The sequence below is a fragment of the Larimichthys crocea genome, chromosome XII, assembly GCF_000972845.2.
Source record: "Larimichthys crocea isolate SSNF chromosome XII, L_crocea_2.0, whole genome shotgun sequence".
In the NCBI taxonomy this organism is placed as follows: domain Eukaryota; kingdom Metazoa; phylum Chordata; class Actinopteri; family Sciaenidae; genus Larimichthys; species Larimichthys crocea.
Genome location: NC_040022.1, coordinates 25,016,311 through 25,029,508, shown reverse-complemented (window position 1 = coordinate 25,029,508; position 13,198 = coordinate 25,016,311). Strand labels below are relative to the sequence as shown.

Genomic DNA, 13,198 nt, shown 5'->3' with positions numbered 1-13,198 from the left:
GTGGACCTCGGTGTTAAGAATACATTTATAATAAATATTGTTCATAAACTTTTAATACCTTGTTTCCGTTTGTACCTCTCTGAGAGTCTGATTCCTGGGATAAATAAACCACGTCAGCCATTTTTTAATGCTAATTCGAGCCTGGCACAGCTCTCTGCTTTCGTAATCCTTAAAAGGTTTCACCCTCACGAACAAGACCTTTTGTTTAAACATTGGCCTCAGGGAGAAACTGTACATATTAATAGACATTTTGTTGGACAGGCTCGGCTTTCGCCCTAGAGCTACAAGCAAACATGTAAATATTTTTTTCCAAGAGTGATCTACTCAATAACACCAGACACTGTCACCTATTGATATTGAATCCTTGTGGTCTGGTCTATGTGTTTACAGTCATTCTTGTTTGATCAGCTTTTCTTTTTTCTCTCTCTCTCTCTCTCTCTCTCTCTCTCTCTCTCTTTCTCTCGTCCGTCTGTCCACTGAAGGTTGTCACAGTGACAAGGAAATGCATTAAGTGGGGACAGCTGCTGGTGATTGGTAGTGCTGACTCCCTTGAGCTGAGCTCAACCACCACTGGTCATGTAACCGTCCGTGTCCATGTGCACAAGACAGCTATTCATATTATCAGGGGGATTTAGAGTTGGTGTCTGTCAGAGTAAGATGTTGTTTTATTTCAGTTCAAGTCACCTGTTGATCAGGAATTAGTGTCTAATACACTTGAAATAAATGCTTTGATGAGATGCATGGGTGAAATACAGCTGGGTCTGTGACATGAGACTACAACTATGAAGTAAAGAGGCTGATGTTTTTGAAAATGCAAAGAAGGCAGTGTATCAAATGTCAGAATCCTTTTTTATTTGCATTTAGAAATTTCCAATTCGTTGACTACACTACTATCTGCATTCGCAGCTCTTGACGTCTACACGCCGGGCATCACAGGGTGCAGGCATGAGGCGTCGCGGAGTAAAATCTTGACATTTTTCGCACATGTTCTCTGTCTGATTTCCAGTTGGTGAGCAATTTCCTCTCTGAGCGAGTACTCATGGCTGCTGACAGTACGGGATGGTGGGAGTAATTGGGAGAGAGCCTACTCAGCCTGCTGCTAGGCAGCCACAGCTCACTCTGAAGCTCTCAGAGTGTGTACGTGCGCGAGCATGTCTGTGTGCGAGAGACAAATCAAATGTGAATAATTGTTCATCTCCCTGTAGCGAAAAGGAATAACTCATAAGTCTAAGTAGTTAACCGTGCTCATTTGTCCCTTCATAATAATTTTTTGAATACAGTATGTTTATTTCAGAGTCATATGTAGGATCTAAAATTTTATTTCTTATGAGCTATTCCTTCAAATCTAATGCCTAAACTCAAAATGTAAGTGCATCCACTCAATAGACGTATTGTTAGATGTCACTCTTTGAAAACATTGTTACATCATCACTCTCGCTGCCTGCGTACAGGTTTACAACATATGTAAATAAGTGTTAGACATTTCCTCCTGCATTACGCCATCCCACAAACACCCAACAGCCACACAGGATTTAAGTGACCTTTACAGGTTTAATAAGTTAAAATTTACATCTCTTACATCAAATTAAATGTATATAAATGCAAGACAAAAACAAAATCATATGGCTTTCAGGGGAAGTCTGAATCACAAGTCAGCAGATCTGTGATAAAACATTATTCATAATGTCTGACAAAAAAACAACAACAACATCTTAGTTAAATTACAGACCTTTAAACTCTCTGTACCTAATCCTTATCTACTGTTTCTCTACTACCAACATACAGTAGGTCAGTTGTGAGTGAAAATGTTACACGTTGTTTCACTTTGGGATTTAGATTTTGTAGAAATGTAAAAAGTAAAGAAGAGTTTTCCTTGTACAGATACATTCATGCCACGCTTTCTCTTGGATTATTGACTCTTCCAAGAGTCCACGGAGTGAAGCTACACGTGAGCAAAGCTGGTTTATAGTCTGAAGTAAAATGTTTCCACAGTGTGAAAATGGAAATGAAATAGAGGAGCTCAGTTACAACCTTTCCATATGAAAATAATTTTGGCTATGCATACATTAGCCCTCATAAGCAGTCCGCCTCTGATACTGATTTATGACACAGCTTTATACATACAGAACAGGGAAGTAGTTGATACTAGGAACTGTGGTGGCAGAACAAACAACATTTATTTCATAGCTGTAACAGTCTTTCGTGTCCTTATGGGGGTAAGGACTCGGATAAATGAGGCAAAGAGCTGCTACTTTCAGGATTCGAGGACGGCACTCTGACTCGTGGGATCATCGCGTCTTGGTCCATCTGTAGAAACAAACAGAGAAGTGATTGTTTCAGATGTGACGGGAGAAGGAGATGTTCTTTGTGGGTCAGATATTACAGTACACACTCACCTTAGTCAGACCCTTTGCAATCAGGGCTATTTCAGTGGGCTGGTACACACAACTTCGTAGTCCATTATAAGCAGCATATGGAGACGTAGGCTTTGTGGGTACTGAAGAAAAGTCAGAGGAGGAAGTTAAGAATAGTTTAATAATGCAGCTGTGAAAGCACACTTGAAAACATCTGCCATTGTTTAAAAAAAGCACAACAGTCTCTGTAGCAACAGACATTTACTCAAACTGACCAGTGAATCAATATTTGCTGCATCTGTCGGGATAAATTAGACATCACGCACACTGGACACTGCAGTATGTACTATTTTAAATATGTGTGACGATATAAGACGAATGCTGTTTACATGTAAATAAATAACATTATTTACAACTTTGCAACTGTGATGTGGTGAGTGTACCTCATGATATTAGCCAAGGACACAACCTTCAATAAGTAGGTCAGACTTTTGTCCTACAAAAAGTGGGGCATGGTTCCTGAATGGCACATATTTAGCTTTATCCTATAAGTAGATTCCTATGGATGCTGCCATATACTAATACATGTGGACTAAAGCCAGTTACTGTTGACATGCCTGACATCTCAGATGTTATCTCATTTCTGGTTTGTTCTTCTAAATGGGAACCCTAACCTTTTTTGTTTCCTTGTTTGTTTTGCATGACAGGTACCACAGGGTTCACTTCATTCAACAGACAATGCTACAGTTGTGTTGAACTCTCAGGGCCACAATATCAAATGAACATGATTATACTATGATACTTCTCGTGTATTTCATGTTTAAACTCACTAACAAGATGTGAGTTCACAGCGACAAATAGCAGCAAAATGTTTGCTGCTTTTCGCTGTTTTGTCAAAAACAGATTTCACAGTCTTTTCCTGTGGCAGTGGATTAACGGTACTTCCCATTAGCTTCCCTCTTGTGCTTCATTATTTCATGTAGCTCACCTGTGCTTGGTTGAAAACGTACATGCATGAGTAAATCATTTAATTGGAGTGCTGTTTTGATTATTCATTTTGGTTTTTGAGTCTACACCCGATGAGACATTGCTTTTGTAAGATTAATGTTAGACCATGTACCTGTTGGAGGCTCGTCCATAGAGAAGGCTTTATTCTCCATGCACACGGTCTGGTGGGGTGCCTCTGGCTCTTTAAGGATGTTGTCATAAACAAGGCTCCTGGCAGGATAAACATGATCACCATCAGGTGGCTGCTCCTCGTCCGGGTCCTGCTGGGTCACTAAACAGATCTCTGGAATGATGTAGAGGAAGAGGAACACCAAGGCATTCGACACGACAGCTACAGCCAGAGTAGGATCATCCCAGCTAGGATTCTCAGTCACTCTGTTACCATAGATGTACATGACAATCCAAGCTACCCAGATAGCCAATGTGAAGAGCCCTGAGACCAGGATGAAAGCTCCATCTCGGCGCCACTGCTTGTCCTTGTGTGACAGTGAGGGAATAGCGACCAACACCACAGCTACCAGCAGAACCATCACATAGATCAGAGATATCACAAAGTCCAGGTTATCAATGTTGCAGGACAGGTTGGGGTCAATGACACCTCCAGGTGGTCTCCTGACCACAGTGAGGATGAGCCACTCAGTGTTGATGATCACCTCGACCAGCAACAGACCCAGGGCTCCAAGGCATAACATCCAGCTCTTAGGGCCCCGGCCTTGTCGCTTTAGCAGGGCCAGCCACAACCCATGCATCAACAGGCAGGCCAGGCAGCCTGAGAACAGTACTCCAAAGAGGAACCTCCGCGCAACACAGCTGGTGGAGTACTGATCCACAATGAAGGCAAAAGTGAGTCCAAAGAGTCCCAGAGTAAAGATCAGAGTGCCCGCCTGCAGTGCCACCATAGCCTTTCGCTTCTTGTTTGTCACAAACGGTAATGAGGCCAAAAGGATGACGAACAGAACAAAGGATGTCACCACACCAGCAGCAGCAACAGCCTCCACCACAACCCCCCACACTTTAGTCAAGTCACACAGGTTGAAATATATGGAGCTGATGCTGGGGCCACATCCTTTGGGAGCACTGGCCATGACTTCACTGATGATTTTTTTTGTTTTTTTTTTGTTTTTTTCTTTAAGTTGTTGCTGTAATAAAGAAATATCCCCATTAGTCAAACAGGTATGTAATAAACATGACTCCAAGCTGTATTATCATGCATCTGAAAATAAAAGATGGCACCAAAGACTATTACTGTGTTGTGGCTCACACTGTACTGAGCTAATGCTGCCCATTGAAATAAATTCAACAAGTCTCTGAAGAATCCAACAAATTGCCTCCCCTGTCTTTAATTACAGCATGGAGCCATGTTGTAATCACAGCTCAGCCTAGTCATGTTACTCCATTTCATTTGCAGAAGCATTTTATTCTACTTATTCCCAGTATTCCTACCACATATATCTACTAGTGTCATTCAGTTTGATTTAAAAGGTTATTTTGTAATCAACCTTACTTCCAATAATTTCCCAGTTAGTCAGTAATTATTCAAAACACTTATACTTGTCTACAGTTATCAGTACAGCTTTAAAACTAAGGACGCTGTTACCATCAACATATCTTAAGGTATATTAAGGCCCCTATATATATTGACAGATATATACAAATTCTTAAGATAAATAAAACCATTTCAAAATAAATGTCTGTAGCCTTTTTTTTTAAATTTAGCTCATGAAAAGTTTACATTTTGGTAATCTGATTATAATTTTATTGGTTAATAGTTTTTTAAGTATCATTAAGTACACAACAGCACGATTCATTTCTCTATAGACTTCTTACCTGGACGGGCGCCGTTGTGGCCAACGCTCCAACAGGTGATAGATTCACTCCGATGCGGATGACTCAAATAAACAAACAAACAAAAAAAACGTTTCCTTTTGCCGGGAATACACAATCATGGACAGTCCGCCACCTGTCCACTCCTTCTCTGTTTTTCCTGAACAATGATATGATCTACTAACCGGCATTAAAGCATAGTTATTATTATTCTGTGGGTGTGACGCTTTCGCAAAGCGCACTCTCTTTGGCCAGCCTCTTTGCTTTGAATATTCCGTGCGATTAACATCCCAGCCTACTTATTTGTTTCAGGCAGCTTACATTCAAACAAAGGGACCACTCACCTCTCAAGTGAGACATTTCCACTTCTAGCCCATATACAACCAGGTCTAAACTGTGACCTGTTTCACATGCATCAGACTTCAAACGCATTGATGATTTGCGATTAATGGCTTCCACGAGTTTGGTGATTAGATCAGTTTTAGTGGAAGAAGTATTTAAATTCCAAGCAGCGACATAAACTGTGAAAAATACTCCATTCGCCTATAAGAAGCTGTCCCTGTTTTTATATGTCTATAATGATGTTTATGATGAGATTAAAAATTGTAATCTGAAAAGTAAGTAGTAACTAAAGCTATCAGACAAATGCAGTGTAGTAAAAAGTACAAATATTTAAAGTAGAAGTATAAAGTTGCATAAAATTACTCAGTTTTACTCAAAAATACTCTAGTAATGTAAATGTAGTATTAGCACTACAGTACTTGAGTAAATGTACTGCATTTAGTTACATTCCACCACTGGTTTTGTCTTTAAAGGTGACTTCTTATGAAATGATCAGCTGTTGCACATACAGCAGCTCACTTTTTAAGGTTGATTAAAGACTGACTCAGCTTGACTGTGCGCTAAATGGCATACATTAGATGCCATTTAGTGCACAATCATCAAGTAAATGAATACTTGACATAAACAGGCTTCTGGGAAATCTATTCAGACCCTCTTAAAGGACAACATCCAGTGTGCAGAGCCACCTGGTGGAAAATAATGTTACAGGAGAGGTGGACTCCTGTGTTACATAATCCAATCAGAACAAAATAGAGTATTGAACTCTTGTAGGCCATGTCACTTAACCACCAATTGATTGATAGGAACAATGACGACGCCGTGGTTTTTATGCTTTTAAATTGTCTCTAATTAATAAAATATTCTTAATAATCTCTAAATGAATAATGTCTTTTTTTGCACATCTGAAACTCGACAAAACACTATGATGAATATGACATTACATCACATCACAGTCAATCTTTGCTATTGTGCCTAAAATGATGGATTAAATGTCATTGGGTTGTTTTTGCTCTGTTTTTACAAATTATGATATTCAATGCAGCAGCTTGTTGTCAGATTACAGTAAGAGAGCAGAAATTATTCTTTTGAGATATTTATTTACACTGATTTCTTTGATCTGTTTCTTGTTTGACTTGACACTTGTTTGATTTCCAGTTAGGAAAAAGACAAAGAAATCAAATGGGCCTAATAATGCAGTTGCTAAACTGAATTTAATTAGTGCAGTTTCTCTAGATTTTTAATTTTATACATGTTTTGTTTATGGTTGTTCTTTTTGTTCATGGACACTTGATGCATTGAGCACGTTTATATCAAAAGCCATTTGTCTCTTGTGTTGGAGACCTGATTAGCTATAGTCCATCCCCTCCAGGTCCAGCACAAGAGTAAGGTCATCCAGGACACCTTGCTGAAGCTAACTCTGGCACTCAGCTTGTACTAAACATGCTGTTTGTACATTGTGATGGAGCCCCCTGTGGTGTATCGATCACTCAATGGATCTTGTCCCGAGGGGTGCTCTTACAAACACAGCAGCTAGTCGATTCACCCCTTTACATTGTGGTCCTGTTAGTGGATTCTTAACAGGAGCTGATCCCAAAAGAGAAAGCAATATGACCTTAATGAAGGGCATGGCCTTTTCAGATGCATAAAGAGGGCTTTGGGGTTTATTTTCATTATGTAGCTAAACAACTGTCATCCCAATTGTCTTTTACTCTACAGCTATCATTTGAGCTGTATGCAGTATATATAGAATACGAAGTGTTATTATACCAATTCTCATGATTTGCATTCATATAAAGCTCTGTGTCCACCTCCAGAAAGTCAAACAAATCGAAGTTGGTACCACACACAGCACGAGCCTGTGCCTTGTCGGCGTTGTCTGGTTCAGTTTGTTGCAGCAGGTTTCATTAGGGCGCCTCAGCAGCTCCGCTCTTCTCTGAGAACCTGTCAGGTTATTCATAGCAGTGGCTCAGGTTGGGGTCTCGCAGGACGTCTCTCGTTCTCCTGCATTTTCACTGCAGCCTGGCAGCCCTGAGGGCTTCACCACAACCCATTTCCCTCTGAATTGATGCCTCACACATTTGTCACATTGCAGCATGTTAGTATAAATATTGTGATTGGACTAATGGCTTAGTCAGATGCAATGATTAAAAAAAAAAAAAAATCAGATCTATACTGAGCTTATCTTTTTAGGGAAGATTTTAACAGTATTGACTGACCCACCCCTGACTGACTGAGATCAATGCTAAATGAGGAATCATATAAATGGCACTGTAAATATCTCTGGACCTCGTGGTCATGACATAAAGTAAAGTGCTCTCATTTTCGCCATTTCACATTGAAATGTACTTGTTGTACCCCAGTTACTGTATGTTATTCTAGGATGTGTGCTTCTCTCATGTCATGTGGTTGTTGAGTCATTATAGCATTTCATATTGATTGTCATAGTATGTTCCCTACAAGCGGCACACCATTAGCTCCATGTCCAGCTGGAATTTTCACACATTTCATTAAACCCTCTGACCTCTGCAAGGCTTTTGTTGCACCTGAAAACAGTTGGATCATGCACGGTGGAATTAACAAAAGCTTACTTGAATTTCAATATCAGTTATGTGACTACATCAAATCCTGATTGGCAGTTCAATTAGTTAAACTGAGCTCGCCTTAAATTGATGAGCAGTCCCAGCACCAATGAAATTATTCTCCCATTAGTGAGATTAACATGCCATCAGAGAAATAATTGCTCTCAGCTGAAAAACCGTCCAACAAAATGGATTATGAAATGTGATTGACTGCATTCGGTCACCCATATTAGAACCTCAATTACTTTTGGCAGATAGTCTCAGTAGCAACCTGCTGTAATTAACGGACTAATTATATGGCAATGATTGTACTTAAATTAGATGTCATAAACAAAATTTTGTAGTCCAGAGATGTGCTGAATTTGGAGTGCCATTGAAACAAATCAAGCAAACTGTGTTAATATTGATTGGTAATAGTGCCTAACTGCCCCTGACTTTTAAACAAAAAAAAAACCCCAACCAAAACCAGTAAGCTGAATCCTTGGCTGGCCCGGTGCCGCTGATCAATGCCATGTAACATCCAAAAGGGAGAAATTCAAAATCAAAGCTGTCGCTATAGCAACGCCCCTGCCAGATTCCACCAATCAATGGAGCCCGTGGGGTTGTGAGATGCGCCAGGGAAAGGCCAGCGTCCTACATAAAGAGTGCGGGACAGGGAGCCGGGCGGCACACACGGGGGCAACACACCTTTCTGCAGGCACACGACAAAGGCGCAGCGGCGAGTAGAAGAGTCAGGAGAAGAGTGGCACAGAGTGAGGAAGAGAGGGGGAAAGGACAAAGGAAAGAGAGGCAGGGAGTAACTGAGAAGAAATGGTACGCTCATGTGAACAAGGGATCCCTGCCCGGGTCTGTGTGGGCACCCTGCTCCTCTTAATCCACTTCCACTCTGCCACTGTTACAGGAGGTAAGATAACAAATCAGTAGTTTGAATTGTTTGATTTAAAGAGTCCTATCACTTTTTGTTGTTATTCTACATTGTAAGAAAAGCTGTATTGTTCTATTTCAGTCCAGCTTCCCCCCCATACTGTCAGTGGAGAGTAGGGCACAGCATGAATGTGTGGCTCGCTTTCAGCTTCGGGGCAGGGGATGGGTATTTATCTATTCCACTCATCCTGTCCTCATCTATCTGTCTGCTGAGTGCAGAGAAAGACAAGGCAAGTCCATTTGCTGCCTGGCTTCATGCCGGCTCAGTGATACAGTACAGTAGAAGACGGGAGGCTTTTCATACTCCTTAAAAGAAAATCTGACTTTGACTGATTTTGACCGGAGCTATTGAAGGCCACATTCCCGTGCTGTCAGATTAGATTTTTCATTTAAAACTGAGCACAGACTTAATCTTATATTTAGGGACTGTGTATAAAATGTTTTATTTAACATTTTCATCTCTTCCCAGCTTGAGTGCAAGAGAAAAATTCTTTATTTGCAATAATTTTTTCTGTCTACTTTGAAATTAATCTCTCAGATGTGGGTTTTTTTTCTTGCAGAATCAGAGAAAGGAAATTATGTAGCAGATAGTGTGTACAGTTTCCCCAGTTATAACGAATTTGGTGATTTTTCAACTGGCTACACTGTGCTATCATTTGTCAAAACACACCCTCACACACTCCACTGTGCTCAGCTGGCTCAGGGTGCTGGCTGGCTAATTGGAAAAAGGTTACTTTGAAGTAGGGGACTTGATTGTGGTAAAGATATGAAGACTGTGAGGCATTCCAGGGAGCCAAGTGTGCTCCCCCTGTGTCTCATTAAACCCCCAGTAATAGGCTACTGATGGCTGTGGCAGAGCAGAATGGAAACAGTAGCTTGTCACGCTGAGTCTTTCATGTGAGATTCTTCAGTATGTGGCACTCGTACTCAACGCATAAGAGGACACATAGAAGCAGCCATCTGCAATGGCGCTGCAAACTCTTTTTTGAGCACCTGGTGCCGGAGGTTTTCTGAGTCAGCCACCTGGCTTGTTGCTCTCTTTCTCTATTCATTGAAACCAGAAGAACAGAAGGATGCGCGAGTCTGCTTTCTGCCTGACACATATTATCAGTTGCGGTTTTGTCGAAGAGTTAGGGAGTGCTTTTCCAGTTCCAAATCTGATTTAAGTCGTAAAATAAAAGTACATGAAATCCACTCTGAAATCTTTGAAAGCAGCGTCAGGTTGGTGCAAAATCGGAAACAACAAAGAACGTGGAATTCAGGAGTGAATGAAAGCAGTCTCGCAAAAAGCTGACACTAGAGTTAAGTTAACTGCATTTCCAAAGCAAATTTCTTCTGCATTTCAATAGTGACGATCGTCCTTTGTTGCAGTAAGTTCTGCTCCCCACTTTCTTGCACTATTTTTTTTTACACAGCTGCTCTGAAGCAGGAGGCAGCTTTGGACAACGGGGCCACTGTGCTGAATCACTCCATGAGTTTGGTGCAGCGTATGGAGACCCTGCTTGCCATGGGGAACAGCAGTGATGTCACGCTCCGGGTGCAAACCGTCAACACGGACGAGGTGAAGGTGATCCAGGCCCACAGCCTAGTTCTCACAATGCAGAGTGACGTGTTTGAGGAAATGCTGCTCCTCCGCAACAACAGTGCTGTGATTTTGAAGGAGACGCCCGACTGTGCGGCTGTCTTTGACAAGTTTGTCAGGTGAGTGTGACTCTGGTCCTGATCATTTTTTAAATTTAATCAGGTTCTGTGAAAATGTGGAGCTACTTGCAGATGCTATTTCCCACTAGTATAAAGTTATAGGTCTTCATTTACCATTTTGCCTCTCTCTCTCCTTTTGGAGGAGTAGGATGCTCCATCTTGTGAAATATTCTAAAATTACATCTGCTGTTTTAGGCTTGCAGTCAAGAATCGGTTTCAGTGTGGGTTTATTCTCTGACTCAGATGTGAGGAGAGAAAACATACTTCAAAATATCATATGCTCCACTGACTGTCCTTACTATTGCAGATATCTGTATTGCGGTGACATCTCAGTGCGGCTGGATCAGGCCATTTCTCTGCACAAGCTGGCCAGCAAGTACCATGTGTGGGGTTTGCAACAGGGACTGACCCAGTATATGACCCAACATCTGTCTAGTGAATCGCCCACAGGCCACGTGGTCGGCTGGTACAACTATGCACTACAAATTGGGGACATGGCCCTGCGGGACAGCTGCCTGCAGTACCTGTCCTGGAACCTGTCTTCTGTGCTGCAGAGCGGAGAATGGGGCTCCATCAGTGAAGACCTGCTTCTCTCCTTGCTCCAGCGCTCTGACCTCATTCTGCAGAGTGAGCTGGAGCTCTTTGAGGCCCTGGAGGCCTGGATTAGCCTAAACCAGCCTGTCAGTGTGACGGTGGAAAGTGCCCTAAGGGCTGTTCGATATGGCATGATCCCCCCGCAGCACCTCTTTCGTCTTCAGAAGCAATCCCCCCTCATGCTGAAGTATTACGAGTCTATCCGTGATCTACTCTATCTAGCTTTCCAATTTCACTCTGCCTCACCTATCCAACTGGCCAAGTACTTTGATGTCAACTGCAGTATTTTCACTCCCCGTAACTACCTGTCGTCCTCCTGGGGTTCCCCTTGGGTCATCAATAACCCTACCCGTGATGATCGCAGCTTCAGCTTTCAAACCCAGCTTGGTCCAAGTGGTCACGACTCCAATAAGAGAGTGACCTGGAATGCATTGTTCTCCCCTCGCTGGCTTCCACTCAGTGCCAGGTCAACCTATACCGAGCTGGGTGCCATGCAGCCTACACGCACAGATGGGGGTCGACCTCGCATCATTGTAACACCAGCTACTTCTAGCCCAGACTTTGCTGGTGTTAGTTTCCAGAAGACAGTGATTGTTATGGCAAGACAGCAAGGAAAAGTGGTGGTTCGCCACGTCTACAACTTCCACCAAAGCACAGAGGAGGCCGGGGATTTCCTGGTGGATGCCGACCTGCAGCGCCGTTCATCAGAGTACCTAATTGACAGCTCCCTCTATCTGCACATTGTAATAAAACCTCTCTACCATACTCTCCTCATTGCCAGGAAGTAATAGCAAGAATATGGTGCTGCCTCACCATCAGTCATCCACCATCCACCCACGCAATCACATGCACATATTCCAAAGTAAACTCATATCGCAGCACATGTTAATGCATCAGATCTGTGACTTCTCCTTTGTTGAACGGTTTGTGCATTTTGTTGTCTTCCAGCTACTTAGCAAGGAAGAGTTTGGTCCCATTTAATTCAGCAGTGATTATATCATTCAGGGCTTTGGTTTTCAGTATTCCATTAAACCTAAGAAGAAAAAAAACAAAACAAAAAACACTTCACAGTACTGTATTTGTTCAGGTATTTTATAGTCAGGCAGTTTGTTCCTTGAATGTATTAAATCTATGTGATGGTTAATGTTGTTTGCATAGGAATAATAGAGGTTTTGCTTTAAAATAAAAATGCTCTTGCTGTTAATTTATGCATTTCACTATTCGATATAAATTTATAGTTCATGGCACTTATATCCTGTGACATACACTTATATACTTGTTTGTTGTTTACATCCCAAAATATGTAAATTAAAGTGCAAAATCCAATTATCGGTGTTCCTTTGTATACTGTAGGTTACTTACAAGACAATAATTAAAAATTTTTTCTTATTTATTACACATTTTATCCAGCTTTTAAAAAAACACTATGTGGTTTTCATCTTGACACACACACACACACACACACAAAAAATAAATAAAAAACAATAATAATAATTTAAAAAATCTCTCTGTTGTGGCCTGTAATAAATTTGCAAAAATAAACGACATTCATACATGACATTACTGTGGTTTAATTTTTTTTTTTGATTTGTCGCCGAAAAGGTGTAGAAACTACACGTCCCGTGATGCTTAGCGACAAGACAATAATTATTATTTTTTTTTCTTATTTATTACACATTTTATCCAGCTTTTAAAAAAACACTATGTGGTTTTCATCCTGACACGCACACACACACACGCAAAATAAATAAAAAACAATAATAATTTAAAAAATAATCTCTCTGTTGTGGCATGTAATAAATTTGCAAAAATAAACGAAATTCATACATGACATTACTGTGGTTTCATTTTTTTTTATGTATAGAAACTACA

General features: G+C 41.1%; 2 protein-coding genes across 3 annotated transcripts; one reads left to right on the top strand and one right to left on the bottom strand.

Annotated features, from left to right (window-relative positions):
- Positions 1–1,073: 1,073 nt before the first annotated feature.
- Positions 1,074–5,431, bottom strand: LOC104925073 (G-protein coupled receptor family C group 5 member C). Of its 2 annotated transcripts, XM_010738614.3 has the most exons (4): positions 5,190–5,431; positions 3,475–4,501; positions 2,397–2,497; positions 1,074–2,307 (listed from the first exon to the last, which is right to left on the bottom strand). In XM_010738614.3, exons 2-4 carry the CDS (start codon positions 4,445–4,447, stop codon positions 2,209–2,211), a joined length of 1,173 nt encoding a protein of 390 aa, XP_010736916.3. In that variant the 5' UTR covers positions 4,448–4,501; positions 5,190–5,431; the 3' UTR covers positions 1,074–2,208. The 2 variants fall into 2 exon arrangements, with proteins under 2 accessions (XP_010736916.3, XP_027140718.1); XM_027284917.1 differs by lacking the exon at positions 5,190–5,431 and having other exon boundaries at positions 3,475–4,815.
- Positions 5,432–8,686: 3,255 nt separating this feature from the next.
- Positions 8,687–12,884, top strand: btbd17b (BTB (POZ) domain containing 17b). The gene is made up of 3 exons (XM_010738585.3): positions 8,687–9,011; positions 10,447–10,732; positions 11,040–12,884. The coding sequence occupies exons 1-3, from the start codon at positions 8,918–8,920 to the stop codon at positions 12,112–12,114; spliced, it is 1,455 nt and encodes a 484-aa protein (XP_010736887.2). The 5' UTR covers positions 8,687–8,917; the 3' UTR covers positions 12,115–12,884.
- Positions 12,885–13,198: the final 314 nt, after the last annotated feature.

What these genes read in the sequence shown, in the direction of transcription:
- btbd17b (XM_010738585.3), top strand. Translation starts at nt 8,918, where the DNA reads ATGGTACGCTCATGTGAACAAGGGATCCCTGCCCGGGTCTGTGTGGGC. An exon ending in CTCTGCCACTGTTACAGGAG is followed by an intron (nt 9,012 to 10,446) that starts GTAAGATAACAA and finishes TTTTTTACACAG; the next exon opens with CTGCTCTGAAGCAGGAGGCA. An exon ending in GTCTTTGACAAGTTTGTCAG is followed by an intron (nt 10,733 to 11,039) that starts GTGAGTGTGACT and finishes TTACTATTGCAG; the next exon opens with ATATCTGTATTGCGGTGACA.
- LOC104925073 (XM_010738614.3), bottom strand. Translation starts at nt 4,447, where the DNA reads ATGGCCAGTGCTCCCAAAGGATGTGGCCCCAGCATCAGCTCCATATAT. An exon ending in TATGGACGAGCCTCCAACAG is followed by an intron (nt 2,498 to 3,474) that starts GTACATGGTCTA and finishes ACTTTTCTTCAG; the next exon opens with TACCCACAAAGCCTACGTCT. An exon ending in TTGCAAAGGGTCTGACTAAG is followed by an intron (nt 2,308 to 2,396) that starts GTGAGTGTGTAC and finishes TTGTTTCTACAG; the next exon opens with ATGGACCAAGACGCGATGAT.